General features: G+C 58.9%; 1 protein-coding gene and 2 long non-coding RNA genes across 7 annotated transcripts; all 3 read right to left on the bottom strand.

Moving 5' to 3' along the window:
- Positions 1 to 396: 396 nt before the first annotated feature.
- DNMT1 (DNA methyltransferase 1) lies at positions 397 to 20,420 on the bottom strand (the record flags this gene model as incomplete). The annotated part of the gene is made up of 21 exons (XM_050984786.1): positions 397 to 551; positions 2,275 to 2,365; positions 3,934 to 4,050; positions 5,715 to 5,878; positions 5,980 to 6,175; positions 7,247 to 7,424; positions 8,766 to 8,932; positions 10,593 to 10,734; positions 11,434 to 11,716; positions 12,567 to 12,698; positions 13,188 to 13,278; positions 13,936 to 14,128; positions 15,061 to 15,282; positions 15,990 to 16,163; positions 16,266 to 16,399; positions 16,478 to 16,679; positions 17,335 to 17,450; positions 18,179 to 18,326; positions 18,415 to 18,512; positions 19,310 to 19,499; positions 20,230 to 20,420. Coding segments are annotated over 21 exons (3,267 nt in total), but the record flags the coding sequence as incomplete, so codon positions are not given.
- On the bottom strand, positions 6,182 to 7,238 carry LOC127060537 (uncharacterized). Of its 4 annotated transcripts, none has more exons than XR_007779707.1 (3): positions 6,820 to 7,238; positions 6,552 to 6,626; positions 6,182 to 6,500 (listed from the first exon to the last, which is right to left on the bottom strand). It is a non-coding gene; the product is annotated as an uncharacterized LOC127060537 (long non-coding RNA). The 4 variants fall into 4 exon arrangements; XR_007779708.1 differs by having other exon boundaries at positions 6,182 to 6,452; XR_007779710.1 differs by having other exon boundaries at positions 6,182 to 6,404.
- Positions 13,338 to 13,880, bottom strand: LOC127060553 (uncharacterized). 2 transcript variants are annotated; one of them, XR_007779759.1, is made up of 3 exons: positions 13,654 to 13,880; positions 13,454 to 13,573; positions 13,338 to 13,393 (listed from the first exon to the last, which is right to left on the bottom strand). It is a non-coding gene; the product is annotated as an uncharacterized LOC127060553 (long non-coding RNA). The 2 variants fall into 2 exon arrangements; XR_007779758.1 differs by having other exon boundaries at positions 13,454 to 13,613; positions 13,694 to 13,880.
- Positions 20,421 to 20,471: the final 51 nt, after the last annotated feature.

Below are 20,471 nucleotides of genomic sequence, written 5' to 3'. Positions count from 1 at the left end.
ATAAAAACCAAAAAAAAAAGAAAAAAGGGGAAAAAGAAAGGGGGGAAATAAAAGAGGGAAAAGGGGAAATAAAAGGGAAAAATGGGGGAAATAAAAGAGGAAAAAAGGGGGAAATAAAAGGGGAAAAAAGAGGAAATAAAATAAGGAAAAGGGAAAAAAAAGAAGAAATAAGGAGAAAAAAGAAAAATGGGGGAAAAAGAAAGGAAAAAAGGGAAATAAAAGAAGGAAAAAGGGAAATAAAAGAAGGAAAAAAAGGGAAATAAATGAAGGAAAAAAAGGGAAATAAAAGAAGGGAAAGGGGGAGAAAAAAGAAAAAAAATAGGAAAATAAACGAAAAAAACAGGGGGATAAAAGAAAAAAAGAGAAATAAAAAGAAAAAAAAGAGAATAAAAAGAAAAAAAAAGGGAATAAAAAGAAAAAAAAAGGGGAATAAAAAGGGGAAAATGGGAAAAAAAGGCAAAAAAGGCAAAAAAAGGCAAAGCCTCCACCCCCCCCCCCCGGCTCCGCTCCGGCTCAGGCGGCGCCCGACGGCTCCGGGACAGCGCGGGGACCTGTGGGGACAATGGGGGTCGACAGGAGGGACAGCCGAGGGGACACCCCGGGACACCTGGGGACACCCTGGGACAGGGAGGGGTCCTGCGGGGGGGACCATGGGGGTGACAGGGAGGGACAGCGAGGGGACATTGGGGGACAGCGAGGGGACACCACAGTGACACCCCAGGGAAGCGCAGGACAGCGCGGGGACCTGTGGGGACAATGGGGTGACAGGGAGGGGACAGGGAGGGGACATTGTGGGGACAGGGAGGGGACACCACAGTGACACCCCAGGGACCTGCGGGGACACGGGGGTGTGACAGGGAGGGACAGGGAGGGGACATTGTGGGGACACCCCGGGGACACCTTGGGGACACCACAGTGACAGGGAGGGGACCTGTGGGGACAATGGGGGTGACAGGGAGGGACAGCGAGGGGACATTGTGGGGACACCCCGGGGACCTGTGGGACAATGGGGGTGACAGGGAGGGGACACCATGGGGACAGCGAGGGGACACCATGGGGACAGCGCAGGGACAGCGAGGGGACCTGCGGGACAATGGGGGTGACAGGGAGGGGCAGCAAGGGGACACCGTGGGGACACCCCGGGGACAGCGAGGGGACACCACAGTGACACCTCACAGGGACCTGCGGGGACAATGGGGGTGACAGGGAGGGGACACCATGGGGACACCCCGGGGACAGGGAGGGGACAGCACAGTGACACCTTGGGGACAGCGAGGGGACCTGCGGGGACACCTCAGTGACAGGGAGGGGACCTGTGGGGACAGCAAGGGGACAGGGAGGGGACACTATGGGGACACCCCGGGGACAGCAAGGGGACACCACAGTGACAGCCCAGGGACAGCGCGGGGACCTGTGGGGACAATGGGGGTGACAGGGAGGGGACACCGTGGGGACAGCGAGGGGACACCACAGTGACACCCCAGGGACCTGCGGGGACAATGGGGGTGACAGGGAAGGGACATTGTGGGGACAGGGTGGGGACCTGCAGGGACACCACAGTGACACCTTGGGGACAGCGAGGGGACCTGCGGGGACACGGAGGTGACAGGGAGGGGACAGCGGGGGGACACTGTGGTGACACCACTGGGACACTGCAGTGACACCTTGGGTTCACCTTGGGGACACTTGGGGACACAATGGTGACACCCTGGGGACACCCTGGGGACACCCTGGGGACACCTTGAGGACACCTTGGGGACACTGCGGTGACACCCTGGGGACACTGTGGGGACAACCAGGGGACACCATGGGGACACTGCGGTGACACCTTGGGGACACCTTGGGGACACTGTGGGGACACCCTGGGGACACCTTGGGGACACTGCAGTGACACTGTGGGGACACCTTGGGGACACTGCGGTGACACCCTGGGGACACTTTGGGGACACCTTGAGGACACCTTGGGGACACTGTGGGGACACCTTGGGGACACCCTGGGGACACCTTGGGGACACTGTGGGGACACCTTGGGGACACTGCAGGGACACTGTGGAGACGCTGCGGTGACACCCTGGGGACACAATGGTGACACCCTGGGGACACTGTGGGGACATCATGGGGACACTGTGGTGATACCTTGGGGACACCCTGGGGACACTGCGGGAACACCAAGGGGACACCCAGGGGACACCCTGGGGACACTGTGGGGACACCTTGGGGAGACCCTGGGGACACCTTGGGGACACTTGGGGACACCGTGGGGCGGTCACTCACCGGCCGTGTCCTGGCGCAGCTTGGCCGCAGCGCAGGCCTTGATCTCCAGCCCGATGGCCTTGGCCAGGGGAGGGGGCACCGCGTTCCCCACCTGGGACAGACAGACAGACAGACGTGGCAGAGAGGGACAGACAGGGGACAGGGGACAGAGGGACAGACAGGGGACACAGGGACAGACAGACGTGGCAGAGAGGGACAGACAGGGGACAGAGGGACAGAGGGACAGACAGGGGACACAGGGACAGACAGACGTGGCAGAGAGGGACAGACAGGGGACACAGGGACAGACAGACGTGGCAGAGAGGGACAGACAGGGGACACAGGGACAGAGGGACAGACAGGGGACACGGAGACACAGGGACAGACAGACATGATAGAGAGGGACAGCGGGACAGACAGGGGACAGAGGGACAGACAGGGGACAAGGGGACAGACAGACGTGGCAGAGAGGGACAGACAGGGGACACAGGGACAGAGGGACAGACAGGGGACACAGGGACAGACAGACGTGGCAGAGAGGGACAGACAGGGGACACAGGGACAGAGGGACAATGGGACAAAGGGACGGGGGGACGATGGGACAGGGAACAGAGGGAGAGGGGACAGAGGGACACAGGGACATGGGACAGTGGACAGGGGTATAAAGTGACAATGGGACAAAAGGACAAAGGGACAGAGGGACAGAGGGATAATGGGACAAGGGGACAAAGGGACAGTGGATGAAGTGACAATGGGACAAAGGGGACAAGAGGACAAAGTTACAATGGGACAAAGGGACAAGAGGACAAAGGGACAACGGACAAAAGGACAAAGGGACAAAGGGATAATGGGATAACGGGACAAGGGGACAAAAGAGCGAAGGGACAAGGGGACAATGGGACAATGGACAAAGGGACAAGAGGACAATGGACAAAGGGGACAAATGGACAAACGGACAATGGACAAAAGGACAAAGGGACAAAGGGATAATGGGACAAAGGGACAAGGGGACAAGGGGACAATGGACGAAGGGACAAGAGGACAAGGGGACAATGGGACAATGGACAAAGGGACAAGAGGACAATGGACAAGGGGGCAAAAGGACAAAGAGACAAAGGGGCAATGTACAAAGGGACAAAGGGATAAGGGGACAATGGGACAAAGCGACAATGGACAAAGGGACAAGGGATAAGGGGACAAAGGGACAAAGGGACAGGGGGACAAGAGGACAAAGGGACAATGGGACAAGGGGACAATGGGACAAGGGGACAATGGGACAATGGGACAAAGCAACAATGGACAAAGGGACAAAGGCACAAAGGGACAAGGGGACAAGAGGACAATGGACAAGGGGACAAGAGGACAATGGGACAAGGGGACAATGGGACAAAGCAACAACGGACAAAAGGACAAAGGGACAAAGGGACAAGGGGACAAGAGGACAATGGGACAAGGGGACAAGAGGACAAAGGGACAAGGGGACAAGAGGACAATGGACAAGGGGACAAATGGACAAACGGACAATGGACAAAGGGACAAAGGGACAAAGGGACAAAGGGACAAGGGGACAAGAGGACAAAGGGACAATGGGACAAGGGGACAATGGACAAAGGGACAAAGGGACAAGGGGACAAGGGGACAATGGGCCAAGGGCCAGGCCCAGCAGGTGGTGGCACTCACCTGCCGGTGCTTGTCCAGGATGTTGCCGAAGAGCCGGAAGGTGTCGGGGAAGCCCTGGGAGCGCGCGCACTCCCGCACGCTGACCACGCGGTGCTGCTCGGGGTGCAGCACCCGGCCCTGCAACGGCCACCAGACACCGTCACACCTCGGGGACATCCGGGCCACCACACCCATGGGGGACATCTGGGCCACCACACCCACGGGGACATCGAGGCCACCAGGCACCGTCACACCTCGGGGACATCCGGGCCACCACATCCACGGGGGGACATCTGGGCCACCACACCCATAGGGGGGGACATCCAGGCCACCAGGCACCGTCACACCTCTGGGACATCCGGGCCACCACACCCATGGGGACATCTGGGCCACCACACCCATGGGGGACATCCAGGCCACCAGCCACCGTCACACCTCGGGGACATCCGGGCCACCACATCCACGGGGGGACATCCGGGCCACCACACCCATGGGGACATCCAGGCCACCAGGCACCGTCACACCTCGGGGACATCCGGGCCACCACACCCATGGGGGACATCTGGGCCACCACACCCACGGGGGGACATCCAGGCCACCAGCCACCGTCACACCTCGGGGACATCCAGGCCACCACACCCATGGGGGGACATCCGGGCCACCACCCATGGTCACACCTCGGGGACATCCGGGCCACCACACCCATGGGGACATCCAGGCCACCAGGCACCGTCACACCTCGGGGACATCGGGCCACCAACCCATGGGGACATTGGGCCACAACACCATGGGGGACATCCAGGCCACCAGCCACCAGTCACACCTCGGGGACATCCAGGGCCACCACATCCATGGGGGGACATGCGGGCAACCACAACCACGGGGACATCCAGGCCACCAGCCACCGTCACACCTCGGGGACATCCAGGCCACCACACCCATGGGGGGACATCCGGGCCACCACCCACTGTCACACCACGGGGACATCTGGGCCACCACACCCACGGGGACATCTGGGCCACCAGCCACCGTCACACCTCAGGGACATCCGGGCCACCACACCCATGGGGGACATCTGGGCCACCACACCCACAGGGGGGACATCTGGGCCACCACACCCATGGGGGAACATGGGGGCCACCACACCCACGGGGACATGGGGGCCACCAGAGACCACCACACCCAACATGGCAGACACTGGAGACCACCACACCCAACCATTGAGACATGGTGGCCACTGGTCACCACCACCACCAACCCCACCCAAGGGCTGGGACGCCGATGACCACTGGACACCATGATGAACCCCACCCCACAATGATGACCACTGGGAACCCTCACGGGTTGGGACATGGTGGCCATTGGTCACCACCACCACCACCAACCCCACCCAAGGGACAACGATGACCACTGGACACCATGACCAACCCCACCTTACAACAATGACCACTGGGAACCCTCACGGGTTGGGACATGGTGGCCATTGGTCACCACCACCACCACCACCAACCCCACCCAAGGGCTGGGACAACGATGACCACTGGGAACCCTCACGGGTTGGGACATGGTGGCCATTGGTCACCACCACCACCACCAACCCCACCCAAGGGACACCGATGACCACTGGACACCACCACCAACCCCACCTTACAACAATGACCACTGGGAACCCTCACGGGTTGGGACACGGTGGCCATTGGTCACCACCCCCACCACCACCAACCCCACCCAAGGGACACCGACGACCCCTGCACACCCCATGACCCCTCCCGCCGGTCGCGCCCGCGGTGCCCCACGCCCACCTGCTTGCCCATGGGCTCGGGGTTGGTGACGGTGGTGCTGAAGAAGCCGTCCCACTCCAGGCGCCCGTAGAGCCCGGCCCAGTGGTTGTGCCGGTTGCCGGTGTGCGGGAGGCACCACGGGATGAGCGTGTTGAACTGCCGGTCGGCCGGGTCGCACGGCTTCCCTGGGAAACGCCAAAAAAAAAAAAAAAACCCCGGAATTTTGGGGAAAAAGACAACTCCGGCCCAGGTGGCCACGTGTTTACGGAGGTCCACCACCACGCACCTTCGGCGCAGGAGCAGACGCCGCGCAGGGCGCCGGAGCTGCTGCGGCCGTTCTTGCGCTCGTGGTGGGTGTAGCGCAGCTTCCTGGTGCTGGTGCCGTCCGAGAGGCGCACCTCGATGTTGGGCAGGTCCCGCCAGTCGGAGCCGGGCGCCAGCGGGATGTGCCGCATCCGCGCCGCCACCAGCGCGCTCATGTCCTGCCGCGGCCGGCCCGGCGTCACCGCGGGCCCGGCGGGGACGGGGCGGGGATGGGGGTGTCGGTGGGGGACGTTGGGATCCACCAGGGGATGTTGGGAATCAGTGGGGGATGTTGGACGCCATTCCCAAATCTGCCATTCCCATCGCCTCCACCGTTCCCATCAACTCCATCATTACTACCTCCACCATTCCCAAAGCCACCATTCCCAAACCCACCAATCCCAACACCTCCACCATTCCCAAAGCCACCATTCCCAAACCCACCAATCCCAACACCTCCACCATTCCCAAATCCACCATTCCCAAACCCACCAATCCCAACACCTCCACCATTCCCAAATCCACCATTCCCATCACCTCCACCAATCCCAACACCTCCACCATTCCCAAATCCACCATTCCCACCTCCTCCAGCATTCCCACCTCCTCCAGCATTCCCACCATCTCCACCTTTCCCAAATTCACCATTCCCACCTCCACCATGGCGAAATGGACCATGCCCAAACCCAGCAGGCCCAGCACCGCCACCCAGGCCCACCCCACCGCCACCAGGCCACCGCCAGCAGTCCCACCGCCACCACTCCACCGCCACCATGCCCAAAGCCACCATTCCCATCACCTCCACCACTCCCACCATCTCCACCATTCCCAAATCCACCATTCCTATCACCTCCACCATTCCTATCACCTCCACCATTCCCAAACCCACGACTCCCAAATCCACCATTTCCAAATCCACCATTCCCATGACCTCCACCATTCCCACCTCCACCATTCCCAAATCCACCATTCCCATGACCTCCACCATTCCCACCTCCACCATTCCCAAATCCACCATTCCCACCAACTCCACCATTCCCAAACCAACCATTCCCACCACCACTCCCACCACCTCCACCATTCCCACTTCTCCCCCATCCCGATTTCGGGCACGGCCACCCCGGGAAGCCGCGGGGCCGCTCCAGTGGGACCCGGTGGGACCCGGTGGGATCCGGTGGGACCCGGAGGGATCCAGTGGGACCCGGTGGGACCCGGAGGGACCCGGTGGACGCCGCTGGCGCCATTCCCACCTTGCAGATGTGATCCCTGAGGATGGGCTGGTACTGGGAGCCGCGGATCTGGCGCTGGAACCAGGACTGGGGCTCGCCGTTGTAGGAGATCTCCAGGGCCGAGGCGCCGTTCCGGATCTCCGGCAGGTCCGACATCGTGTCCCGCACCGTGATGGTGCGGAACGGGCCCGAGTACGTCCTGAGGGGGGCGCAATTCCCAGCTCGGAATTCCCAGCATGGAGATCCCAACTCGGAATTCCCAGCTTGGAATTCCCAACTCGGAGCTCCCAACTCGGAGCTCCCAACTCGGAACTCCCAACTCGGAACTCTCAACTTGGATTCCCCAGCTCGGAATTCCCAATGCAGACCTCCCAACTTGGAACTCTCAACTTGGAATTCCCAGCTCGGAATTCCCAACTTGGAACTCCCAGCTTGGAATTCCCAACACAAAATTCCCAAGTGCCAAATTGCCAAACTGGAATTCCCGTCTCAGAATCCCCGACACCGAATCCCCAAGTGCCAAATTCCCAGTACAGAATTCCCAACTTGGAATTTCCAAACTGGAATTCCCGACACAGAATCCCCAACACCCAATCCCCAAGTGCCAAATTCCCAAACTGGAATCCCAGACACGGAATCCCCAAGTGCCGAATTCCCAGCACGGAATCCCCAACTGGGAATTGCCAAACCGGAATTCCCAACACCTAATTCCCATGTGCGAAATTCCCAAACTGGAATTCCCAACACGGAATCCCCAAGTGCCAAATTCCCAAACTGGAATTCCCAACTCAGAATCCCAGACACTGAATCCCTAAGTGCCAAATTCCAAGCACGGAATCCCCAGCTGGGAATTCCCAAACCAGAATCCCCAAGTGCCGAATTCCCAGCACGGAATCCCCAACCGGGAATTCCCAAACCGGAATTCCTGACACAGAATCCCCAACACCCAATCCCCAAGTGCTGAATTCCCAGCATGGAATCCCCAGCTGGGAATTCCCAAACCAGAATCCCCAAGTGCCGAATTCCCAGCACGGAATCCCCAACTGGGAATTCCCAAACCGGAATTCCTGACACAGAATCCCCAACACCCAATCCCCAAGTGCTGAATTCCCAGCTCGGAATCCCCAACTGGGAATTCCCAAACCAGAATCCCCAAGTGCCGAATTCCCAGCACGGAATCCCCAACTGGGAATTCCCGACACCCAATCCCCAAGCGCCGAATTCCCAGCACGGAATCCCCAGCTGGGAATTCCCAAACCAGAATCCCCAAGTGCCGAATTCCCAGCACGGAATCCCCAACTGGGAATTCCCAAACCGGAATTCCTGACACAGAATCCCCAACACCCAATCCCCAAGTGCTGAATTCCCAGCTCGGAATCCCCAGCTGGGAATTCCCGACTCCGAATCCCCGAGTGCCGAATTCCCAGCACGGAATCCCCAACTGGGAATCCCCAAACCGGAATTCCCGCCCGTTTCCCGGCGTTTCCCGGCGTTCCCGAGAATTCCCGGTGTTTCCCGGCGTTCCCGGGCCCTCACCCACCGGGTGATGTTGCTGACGAACTTCTTGTCGTCCACCACGACGCTGAGCTGGCAGGCGCGCGGCGCGAAGACGTGCAGGGGCTCGGGGAACATGGGCAGCTTCTCGCCCGGCGCCGCCGCCAGCACGATGGCACGGCGCCGCGTCTGCGCCACGCCGTACTGCCCGGCCTGCGGGCACAGCGCCGTCACCCGCCGGGCACGGAGCCAGGCCGCCCCGGGGAACGGCTCCTGGGGTGGCCGTGGGATTGTGGAGATGGGGATGTCCCCAGAGCCACCCCAGGGGACAGTTCCTGAGGGACAGGGTTGGGAATGTCCCCAGAGCCACCCCAGGGGACAGTTCCTGAGGGAACTGTGGTGGCCATGGCCATGTGGAGCCTTCATGGAGATGGGAATGTCCCCAGAGCCACCCAAGGGGACAGCTCCTGTGGTGGCCATGGCCTTCATGGAGATGGGAATGTCCCCAGAGCCACCCCAGGGGACAGTTCCTGTGGTGGCCATGGCTTTGTGGAGATGGGAATGTCCCCAGAGCCACCCCAGGGGACAGTTCCTGAGGGAACTGTGGTGGCCATGGCCATGTGGAGCCTTCATGGAGATGGGAATGTCCCCAGAGCCACCCCAGGGGACAGCTCCTGTGGTGGCCATGGCCTTCATGGAGATGGGAATGTCCCCAGAGCCACCCCAGGGGACAGCTCCTGTGGTGGCCATGGCCTTCATGGAGATGGGAATGTCCCCAGAGCCAGCCGAGGGGACAGTTCCTGAGGGCATGTGGTGGCCATGGCCATGTGGAACCTTCATGGAGATGGGAATGTCCCCAGAGCCAGCCAGGGGACAGCTCCTGTGTGGCATGGCCTCATGGAGTGGGAATGTCCCAGAGCACCCAGGGGACAGTTCCTGTGGTGGCCATGGCTTTGTGGAGATGGGGATGTCCCCAGAGCCACCCAAGGGGACAGTTCCTGTGGTGGCCATGGCTTTGTGGAGATGGGAATGTCCCCAGAGCCACCCCAGGGGACAGTTCCTGAGGGACAGGGGTGGGAATGTCCCCAGAGCCACCCCAGGGGTCCTTGTGGGGATGGGGATGTCCCCAGAGCCACCCCAGGGGACAGTTCCTGAGGGACAGGGGTGGGAATGTCCCCAGAGCCACCCCAGGGGACAGTTCCTGAGGGAACTGTGGTGGCCATGGCCATGTGGAGCCTTCATGGAGATGGGAATGTCCCCAGAGCCACGCCAGGGGACAGCTCCTGTGGTGGCCATGGCCTTCTGGAGATGGGAATGTCCCCAGAGCCACCCCAGGGGACAGTTCCTGAGGGAACTGTGGTGGCCATGGCCATGTGGAGCCTTCATGGAGATGGGAATGTCCCCAGAGCCACCCCAGGGGACAGTTCCTGAGGGACAGGGGTGGGAATGTCCCCAGAGCCACCCCAGGGGACAGCTCCTGAGGGACAGGGGTGGGAATGTCCCCAGAGCCACCCCAGGGGACAGTTCCTGAGGGACAGGGTCAGGAATGTCCCCAGAGCCACCCCAGGGGACAGTTCCTGAGGGACAGGGGTGGGAATGTCCCCAGAGCCAAACCAGGGGACAGCTCCTGTGGGAATTGTGGTGGGAATGTCCCCAAAGCCACCCAAGGAGTCAACTCCTCCTCTGGAGAAGCTGTCCCCTCTGGAAATGTCCCCAAAGCCACCCAAGGAGTCAACTCCTCCTTTGAAGGACCACCTGACCAACTGGGAACGGGACAATTCCCAATGGACAACTCCTCTGGGAACGTCCCCAAGGACCTTGGGGTGCCAAAAAAAGGGGTTTTTGTCCCCAAGAGCAGCCCTGGAGAACCCACCTGGAGCACCCCGAAGGTGCACTGGTAGCCCATGCGCACCAGGCAGCGCAGGGTCAGCTTGAGCACCATGGACCTCTTGAAGGACACGAAATTCCGGACGTTCTCCAGCAGGAAGAAGCGCGGCCGGTAATAATCGCAGTAACTGCGGGGACAGCGCGGTGGCCAGGGGACACCGGGTGGGGTGTCACCCCAAAAGTCCTCCCAATCGCCCCAAAAAATCCCATCCACACTCACCAGGGGACACCAGATGAGGTGTCACCTCCCAAAACCCCCTCCAGACCCACCAGATGAGGTCTCACCTCCCAAAAAACCCTTCCAGATGTGGTCTCACCTCCCAAAAAGCCCCTCCAGACCCACCAGACCAGGTCTCACCTCCCAAAACCCCCCAGACCCACCAGACGAGGTCTCACCTCCCAAAAAGCCCCTCCAGACCCACCAGACGAGGTCTCACCTCCCAAAAACCCCCTCAGACCCACCAGACCAGGTCTCACCTCCAAAAACCCCTGCAGACCCACCAGACCAGGTCTCACCTCCCAAAAACCCCTCCAGGACCCACCAGACGAGGTCTCACCTCCCAAAAACCCCTCAGACCCACCAGATGAGGTCTCACCTCCCAAAACCCCCTCCAGACCCACCAGAGGACACCAGATGAGGTGTCACCTCCCAAAAAGCCCCTGCAGATCCACCAGACCTGGTCTCACCTCCCAAAAACCCCCTCCAGATGTGGTCTCACCTCCCAAAAACCCTCTCCAGACCCACCAGACGAGGTCTCACCTCCCAAAAACCCCCTCCAGACCCACCAGATGAGGTCTCACCTCCCAAAAACCCCCTGCAGACCCACCTGAGGAAGGAGACCACCAGGGAGTTCTTGAACTTGGAGTAGGTGCGGGAGTTGAAGCGGTTCATGCCGCTGAAGCCCTGGCACGGGGGGCCACCACAGAGCATCTCCACGTCGCCCTTCTGGGGCAGCTTCTGGCCCAAGGAGTTGGTCTTCTCGCCGGCCATGACCAGCTTGAGGAGCACGTTGCAGTCCTCGGTGAAGACCGTGGTGCCGGGGTTGTTGAGGCGGAACGCCTGCGCCGCCGGCTCCCACATCTCGATGGCCCAGAGCGTCTCCGAGACCCCTGAGGGCACCACGGGGGGGTCAGGGATGGGTGGGAGTGGGCAGGGATGGGTGGGAATGGTCAGGGAGGGGTGGGAATGGACAGAGATGGTCAGCGATGGTCAGGGATGGGTGGGACTGGTCAGGGATGGTCAAGAACGTGTCAAGATGGTCAGGGCATGGGCTGGAGTGGTCGGGATGGTCAGGGGATGGGTGGGGATGGCCGGGATGGTCAGGGACTGGCGTGGGACTGGTCAGGGATGGTCGGGGATGGTCAGGGATGGTGGGATGGTCATGAGAGGGTGGGAATGGTCAGGATGGTGGGATGGTCAGGGATGGGTGGAATGGTCAGGGATGGTCAGGGATGGGCGGGATGGTCCGGGATGGGTGGGAATGGTCAGGATGGTCAGGATGGGTGGGAATGGTCAGATGGTCAGGATGGGTGGGAATGGTCAGGATGGTGTGGGAATGGTCAGGATGGTGGTGGGGATGGTCAGAGATGGTTGGGAATGGTCAGGGATGGTGTGGGATGGTCAGGGATGGTCAGGGATGGGTGGGAATGGTCAGGAAGGGTCAGGGATGGGTGGGGATGGTCAGGGATGGGTGGGAATGGTCAGGGATGGTCAGGGATGGGTGGGGAATGGTCAGGGATGGGTGGGAATGGTCAGGAATGGTCAGGGATGGGTGGGAATGGTCAGGAATGGTCAGGGATGGGTGGGGATGGTCAGGGATGGGTGGAAATGCCCAGAACCGGGTGGAAATGCCCAGAGCCAGGTGGGAACATCCAGGGCCGGGCACTGGGAACCTCCAGCAGATCTTCCAACCCCTGAGACCTTTCCCAACCTTTCCCAGCTCCACGAGCTGGACCTCACCTGCCTGGTGGAAGCCCTCGGAGAGGCCTCCACAGCCAGAGAAGACGTCCAGAGTCCTCAGCTTGGGCACCTGCAGCTTGGCCGGCTCCTGCTCGCTCGGCTCCGCACTCGCCGCCCTCCCCTTGCCCTTCCCTGCAAAATCCCCGGCCAGGGATGGCTCAGGCCCTGCTCTTCCTCCTCCTCCTCCTCCTCCGGTCATCCATCACCTCCCAGACCCTTTTCTGCCACTTTTTCACCCATTTTTAGCCACTTTTTACCCATTTTCTGCTCTTTTTTACCCATTTTCTGCCCCCTTTTTACCCCATTTTCTGCCCAATTTTTGGCCCCATTTCCAGTCCCTACTCCACCTCTTTTCTACCCCATTTTTCAGCCCATCTTCACCCATTTTCTGCCCCTCTTTTACCCAATTTCTGCCCCATTTCACCCAATTTATTCCCCTTTTTTACCCATTTTCTGCCCCATTTCCAGCCCCTTCCCCACCTCTTTTCCACCCCATTTTTCAGCCTCTTTTTGACCCATTTTCCACCCTTTTTTCCTGCACTTTTTCCTGTCCTTTCCCACCCTTTCCCACCCACTTCCCACCACTTTCCAAACCTTTTTCCAGCCCTTTTCCAGCCTCACCTTTCCCTTTCCCCTTCCCCTTCCCTTTGTTCCCGGAGCTCCGGGCGTGGTTGGGAGGATCCTCAAAGCTCTTGGTTTTGGCATTGTAGGCCTGGAAAAAAAAACACCCAAAAATCCCCATTTCACCAGAACCTCAAATTCTGCTCCATCCCTGCGGTCTCCAGATCTCCAGGAACCCATCCAGACCTCCAGGAACCCATCCACACCTCCAGGAACCCTTCCTGACCTCCAGGAACCCATCCACACCTCCAGGAACCCATCCAGACCTCCAGGAACCCATCCAGACCTCCAGGAACCCATCCACACCTCCAGGAACCCATCCACACCTCCAGGAACTCATCCACACCTCCAGGAACTCATCCAGACCTCCAGGAACCCATCCAGACCTCCAGGAACCCATCCAGACCTCCAGGAACCCATCCAGACCTCCAGGAGCCCATCCAGACCTCCAGGAACCCATCCAGACCTCCAGAAACTCATCCAGACCTCCAAAAACCCATCCAGACCTCCAGGAACTCATCCAGACCTCCAGGAACTCATCCAGACCTCCAGGAACCCATCCAGACCTCCAGAAACTCATCCAGGTCCTTCAAAACCCAGTGTAGCACCCAAGACTTGCTCTCCAAAATCTCAGAACCGGCCCCAAATCCAACCCTCCCATGGAACTCCCACCTGGAGACACCAGAACCTCAGATGTTTCTCCAGCCCAGGTGTCTCCAGCCCTCTCCTGCCCCCCTGGTTCCCTCACCTCCAGGAAGTAGAAGCGGTCCAGGCCCCCGGCCGAGTAGTCCTGGATGCTCTCGGTCAGGTCCTCGCCGTAGACCACGGAGCAGCGGCCCTGGACCGCCCGGAACTCCACGGTGGCCTCCTCGTCGCTCCAGTAGAGCAGGTTGATGTCGGCGTGGTAGCTCGCCTTGGTGGACTTGTGGGTGTTCTCGGGCCTGGAAATTTCCAGAAGAAGGTTGGGATTGTGGGAGGTCCTCTGGGTGGGTGGGTGGTCCTCTTGGTGGGGTTGGGGGTTTGGAGAAGGGGTTTTGGGTGGGATGGAGAGAAGGTTGGAGGTGGGATGGGGAGTGGGTGGAGGAAAAAGGGGTTTAGGGAGGTTGAGGGATCCAGAGATGTTCAAAAGTGTCCAGAGATCTCCCATGACATCCAAAGAAGTCCAAAGACATCTCAAGACGTCCCAAGACATCCAAAAATGCCTCAAAATACCCAAAGGAATGTCCCAAAAAAATCCAAATATGTCCAAAGAAGTCCAAAGATGTCTCAAGAGGTCCAAAACTGTCCAAAGATGTCCAGAGATCTCCCACGACATCCAAAGAAGTCCAAAGACATCTCAAGAAGTCCCAGGACATCAAAAAATGTCCCAAAATATCCAAAGATGTCCCAAAAAAATCCAAACACATCCAAAAAAAGTCCAAAGATGTCTCAAGACAGCCCAAACTGTCCAAAGATGTCCAAAGACCTCCCATGACATCCAAAGAACTCCAAAGAACTCCAAAGAAGTCCAAAGACATCTCAAGATGTCCCAGGACATCCAAAAATGTCTCAAAATATCCAAAGATACCCAAAAAAATCCAAACACATCCAAAGACATCTCGAGACGTCCCAGGACATCTCTGGGGACAAAAATTCCCAATTTTGAGGCCCACCAGCCTCACCATGCCTGGGACAACCCTCCTGACTTTAGGAGAGGTCCAACAAGGGGGGGTTGAGATTTTGAGAAGGTCCAACAAACAATTTTGGGAAGGTCCAACAAGGGACGTCAACCAAGAACCTCCAAAGCTTTGGGCCACCAAAAATCTCCTTCCACCACCAACTCCAAACCTTCCCAAAGCCCTCAAAACGCCCCAAAAGAGCCCGGATTTGGCACCTGTAGAACTTGTAGATGCAGAGCTTGATGTCGGCCTCGTTGGGTTTGCCGTTGCCACGGAGGCTGCAGAAGATGCTCTTGATGCGGCCCACGCGGAACGGGTCGGGCGCGTCCAGGTTGCTGCCCTTGATGTACTCCGAGTACTTCCGGTAGTGCTCGGGGTACAGCTCCTCGTCCACCGCCTCCTTCTTGGGCCTCTTGGCCGGGCTGGCCGGCTTCACGCTGCCAGAATCGGGAGAAACGGCCCAAAAACGTCGGGAGGTGCAGGTGGGGGTGGTGGAGGGCGGGTCTTGGGGGGGTTTTCCAGCCTTGAGCTCGATTTGTCCACCAAAAGTTGGGTGGAGATTGGGAATTGAGGGATCTTGGTGAGGTCTCCTAACCTTAGTTGGTTCTATGATTCCATCATTCCAATTTGTCCACCAAAAGTTGGGTGGAGATTGGGAATTGAGGGATCTCGGAGGGGTTTTACAGCCTTGAGTGTGGTTTGTCCACCAAGAGTGGGGTGGAGATTGGGAATTGAGGGGTCTCGGTGGGGTTTTCCAGCCTTGAGTCTGGTTTGTCCACCAAAAGTGGGGTGGAGAGTTGGAATTTAGGAATCTTGGAGAGATTTTAGAGCCTTAACTCTGTAATTCCAATTTATCCCCCAAAACTGGGTTAAATTTTGGAACTCAGGATCTCAGAGGGATCTCCCAACTTGAATCCTCTGATCCTGCAATTCCCAAAATCCCAATTCATCTCCAAAAACAAAAAAACCCACCACCAGGATCATCCCACCAGAGCCACCTCTCAATCAAACAACCAAAGCCAAACCTGGGGTCGTTTTGATGCTGAACTTCCGGAACTTCAGGACACCAGACCTCCACCGACAGGTGGGAAAACCCCAAAATCCCCAAAAAATCCCACCCCAAAGGTGAGATCTTCAAACCTACCTGAAGGAGAAGGCATCTGGCAGCAGGTAGACGCCGTCCCCAACCCGGTACTGGACGCCGTTCTTGGTGGCCACGGCGTAGAACATTTTGCCGTCGGCCTCCTCCAGCGGCTCGGCCACCTTGGGGATCTCCTTGTGCCTCACCTCGTCCAGGCGCGCGCAGCTCATGCAGAACCTGCCGGGAACACCACCACCAACCAGGTTCTCCAAAAACCAAAATCCATCTTTTGGAGGTGAGAAGAACCCAAAATTTCAGTTTTTCCACCCAAAAACTGACTTGTACTTGTTGTCCTCGGTGGGCTGCGTGCCGGGCGGGCTCTCGAAGCGCGCGTACTCCTGGTCGTACCACATCTGGTAGAAGTAGGTCCTCCCATCGTCTTCCACCATCTTGATCTCCGTGTCCAGCCCGCCCTGAAGGAGAAGACCAGCGGTGTGGCCGCCATCGGCCGCGCTGGCCGGCACCGGCCGGACCCGCGGCGCTGTCCCCACCTCCATGGCCCAGTTGTCCGAGGGCGCCTTGTAGATGACGTTGACCTTGCCGTGGATGTAGGACAGCTGCATGTCCTCGCACTCGTCCACCAGGAACAGCTCCAGAGGGTCCGAGGTGGCCCCCAGGACGGTGTCCGAGCCCGGGCAGAACCAGTGGGCGTGGAACATCTGGCCACTGCTGTCCTCCCACATGGCCGTCACCCTGAGGGGTGTCACGGGGTGAGAGGGGATGTTCCAACTGTCCCCAAGTCCATGGGAGCAGGGAGAGCCCACCTGGCTTGGTGGGATCACTGGGGATGTCCCACTGTCCCCAACATATGGGAGAATGGAGAACCCACCTGGCTTGGTGGGATCATCGGGGATGTCCCCAAGCCCATGGGAGAATGGAGAACCCACCTGGCTGTGGACATGGGATCCATCCACCCTGGAGAATGGGACCCCCTGCTTGTGGGTCATCAGGGATGTCCCCAAGCCCATGGGAGAATGGAGAACCCACTGGCTTGGTGGGATCATCTGGGATGTCCCCAAGCCCATGGGAGAATGGAGAACCCACCTGGCTTGATGGGATCATCCGGGATGTCCCAACTGTCCCCAAACCCATGGGAGAATGGAGAACCCCACTGGCTTGGTGGGATCATCTGGGGACATCCCACTGTCCCCAACCCATGGGAACATGGAGAGCCCACCTGGCTTGGTGGGATCACTGGGGATGTCCCCAACCCATGGGAGAATGGAGAACCCACCTGGCTTGGTGGGATCACTGGGGACATCCCCAACCCACAACAACATGGAGAGCCCACCTGGCTTGGTGGGATCATCAGGGATGTCCCCAACCCACAACAACATGGAGAACCCACCTGGCCAGGTAGAGGGGCTTGGTGGGGTCATCGGGGCTCACGGACACGCAGTCGCCGACCTCCAGGGTCTCGGAGTCGATGCAGACGCGTTGGTAATAATCCTTCTTGCCATCGCTCTGCGGGGCACGGGAGCGGTCACAGGTACCGCCCTCACCTGGATGGGGCCCTCACCTGGATGGGTTCCCCTCACCTGGATGGGGCCCTCACCTGGATGGGCTCCCCTCACCTGGATGAGGCCCTCACCTGGATGGGCTCCCCTCACCTGGATGGGCTTTCTTCACCTGGATGGGCGACCCTCACCTGGATGGGTTCCCCATCCACAAGATCCAACTCTGACCTCACCTGGATGGGTTCCCCTCACCTGGATGGGTTTTCTTACCCCTATGATCCAACTCTGACCTCACCTGGATGGGTTCTCCATCCACAAGATCCAACTCTGACCTCACCTGGATGGGTTCCCTCACCTTGCCAGATCCCCACACCTGGATGGGTTCCCCTCACCTGGATAGGTTCCCCATCCACGAGATCCAACTCTGACCTCACCTGGATGGGTTCCCCTCACCTTGCCAGATCCCCTCATCTGGATGGGATTCCCTCACCTGGACATGTCCCCTTACCTGGATGGGTTCCCCCATCCATGAGATCCAACTCTGGCCTCACCTGGATGGGCTCTCCTCACTTGGATGGGTTCTCCTCACCTGGATGGGTTCCCCTCACCTGGATGGGTTCTCCTCACCTTTCCAGATCCCCTCACCTGGACATGTCCCCTCACCTTGCCAGATCCCCTCACCTGGATGGGTTCCCCTCACCTTTCCAGGTCCCCTCACCTGCCCAGGTGCCTCACCTTGATGGGCTCCCCAACCCAGGAGATCCGGCTCTTGTTCTGCTTCTTCTTGCGGCCCTGGAGCATCTTCTTGGGTGAGGGCATCTCGGGGATGTTGTCATCGACCTCCTCATCCTCATCTGCCTCCCGCACCGCCAGGTTGGGACACCTGGGACGTCACCAAGGATGTCACCGAGGGCTCAGGGCTGGGGACGGCGGGGTTTGGGGACAGGGACGTTGGGGACAGGGCCACCCACCTCCTCTGCAGACACGCCTGCTTGCTGCGGCCGCTGCCCCCGAACTTGACCATGTTCTGGCACGCCTTGCACTTGCCACACTCGGGCTGCTGGCACACCTGGCACGGGACAGGGGACACCGGTGACACCAGAGGACACCAAGAATGCTCCCCAGGGGAAAGGGAGCTGCTGGAAGGGCCCCGTGGAGTGAGCAGGACGAGAGATTGGGGTTGGGTGATCCAGGTTGGAAAACTCCTCCGTGATCAACTCAACCAACTCATGATGTTGATGTTGGCCAAGGTTGGAAGATCTTCCAAAACCAACCCAACCCATCCCATGACACTGACAATGGTGTTGATCAAGGCCTCCCACGTCAACCCAACCCAACCCATGACAATAACATTGATCAAGACTGGAAGACTCTCCAAGATCAGCCAACCCAACCCATGATGCTGATGTTGGCCAACACTGGGAGACCTTCAAGACCAACCAACCCAACCCAACCCATGACATTGACAATGGTGTTGACCAAGGCCTCCCACATCAACCCAACCCAACCCATGACAATAACATTGACCAAGATTGGAAGGCTCTCCAAGACCAGCCAACCCAACCCAGGGAAACGATGCTGACCAGTATTGGAAGAGACCTTCAAGATCAACCAACCCAACCTCTGACACTGATGCTGGCCAACATTGGGAGACCTTCAAGACCAACTAACCCAACCCAATCCATGACAATAACATTGACCAAGATTGGAAGACTCTCCAAGATCAGCCAACCCAACCCATGACGCTGATGTTGGCCAACACTGGGAGTCCTTCAAGACCAACCAACCCAACCCAACCCATGACATTGACCAAGACTGGAAGACCCTCCAACACCAACCACCCAACCCCATCCCCATCTCGGCCACCTCGCAGACGCCGCAGCGCCGGCGCTTGGTGGCGTTCTCCTTGTCCTCCTCGCGCTCGTCCTTCTCGATCTGCTCCGAGAAGAAGGTGTCAAAGATGAGGTACACCAGCTTGGTGGTGGTGGCCTTGGTGGGACCCTTGTCCTTGTCGATGCGCGTGGGGTGGCGGATGGCCTGGCGCCGCACGGCGCGCCTGCGGCACGGGGACAGCGCTCAGGCCACGCCCGGGGAGGGGACACCACCCCAGGGACCCCCACAGGTGCCAGGTGGGGTCCCCAAAAAGGTGTGGATGGATTTTGGAGACCCAACCCAGCGTCCTCCTCCCTCTGAGGCAGCACCAGGTTTGGGTTTGCCCAGTTTTGGGAGGATCTTCCCAATTTTGGGAGAATTGTCCAAGTTTTGAGAAGGTCTTCCCAATTTTGGGAGGGTTTTTGTGATCTTGGGAGGACCTTCCCAACTTTGGGAGAATTGTCCAAGTTTTGAGAAGGTCTTCCCAATTTTGGGAGGGTTTTGTGATCTTGGGAGGATCTTCCCAATTTTGGGAGGCTTTCTGCTCTGATTCCCAGCACCTCTCCTGCCACTGAGGAACCCAAATCCTCACCAGTTTTCAGAAGATTTTCCCAATTTTGGTTGGATCCTCCCAATTTTGTGCTCACCAAACCCTTCCCAATTTTGGGCAAATTCTCTTTTGAGATCCCACTTCCCAAATTTTGGTCGGATTTTCCCAATTTTGGATGCTTTACCCCCAAACCTCACCTCTTGCCCAGGCTTGACCCCACCCAGCTTGTTGAGGTCCCTCATGCCCAGCACGAGAATCTCCAAATTTAGGCCAATTTCTCCAACATTGAGACCTCAGAGCCCAAACCCTCCCAGATTTTGGTCGGATTTTCCCGATTTTGGGGTTTTTGTCCCCAAAACCTCACCTCTTGCCCAGGGTGACGCCGGCCAGCTTGATGAGGTCCCTCATGCAGGGCGTGATGAGCACCGGGGGCTCGTCGCTGTCGCCGGCCTCGTCGTAGCTCTCCACCTGCTCCACCACGAACTGCGCGTGGCGCAGCAGCGAGTCCTCCGTGAAACGGTTGAAGTTGAGCCCCGCCGGCGGCACCGTGGTCTGGGGGAGTTTGGGAAGGGTTGGGAAGGGTTGGGGATGGCCAGGAATGGCCCC

This window comes from Serinus canaria, chromosome 25, assembly GCF_022539315.1.
Source record: "Serinus canaria isolate serCan28SL12 chromosome 25, serCan2020, whole genome shotgun sequence".
In the NCBI taxonomy this organism is placed as follows: domain Eukaryota; kingdom Metazoa; phylum Chordata; class Aves; order Passeriformes; family Fringillidae; genus Serinus; species Serinus canaria.
This window is presented reverse-complemented; position numbering and strand designations above follow the sequence as displayed.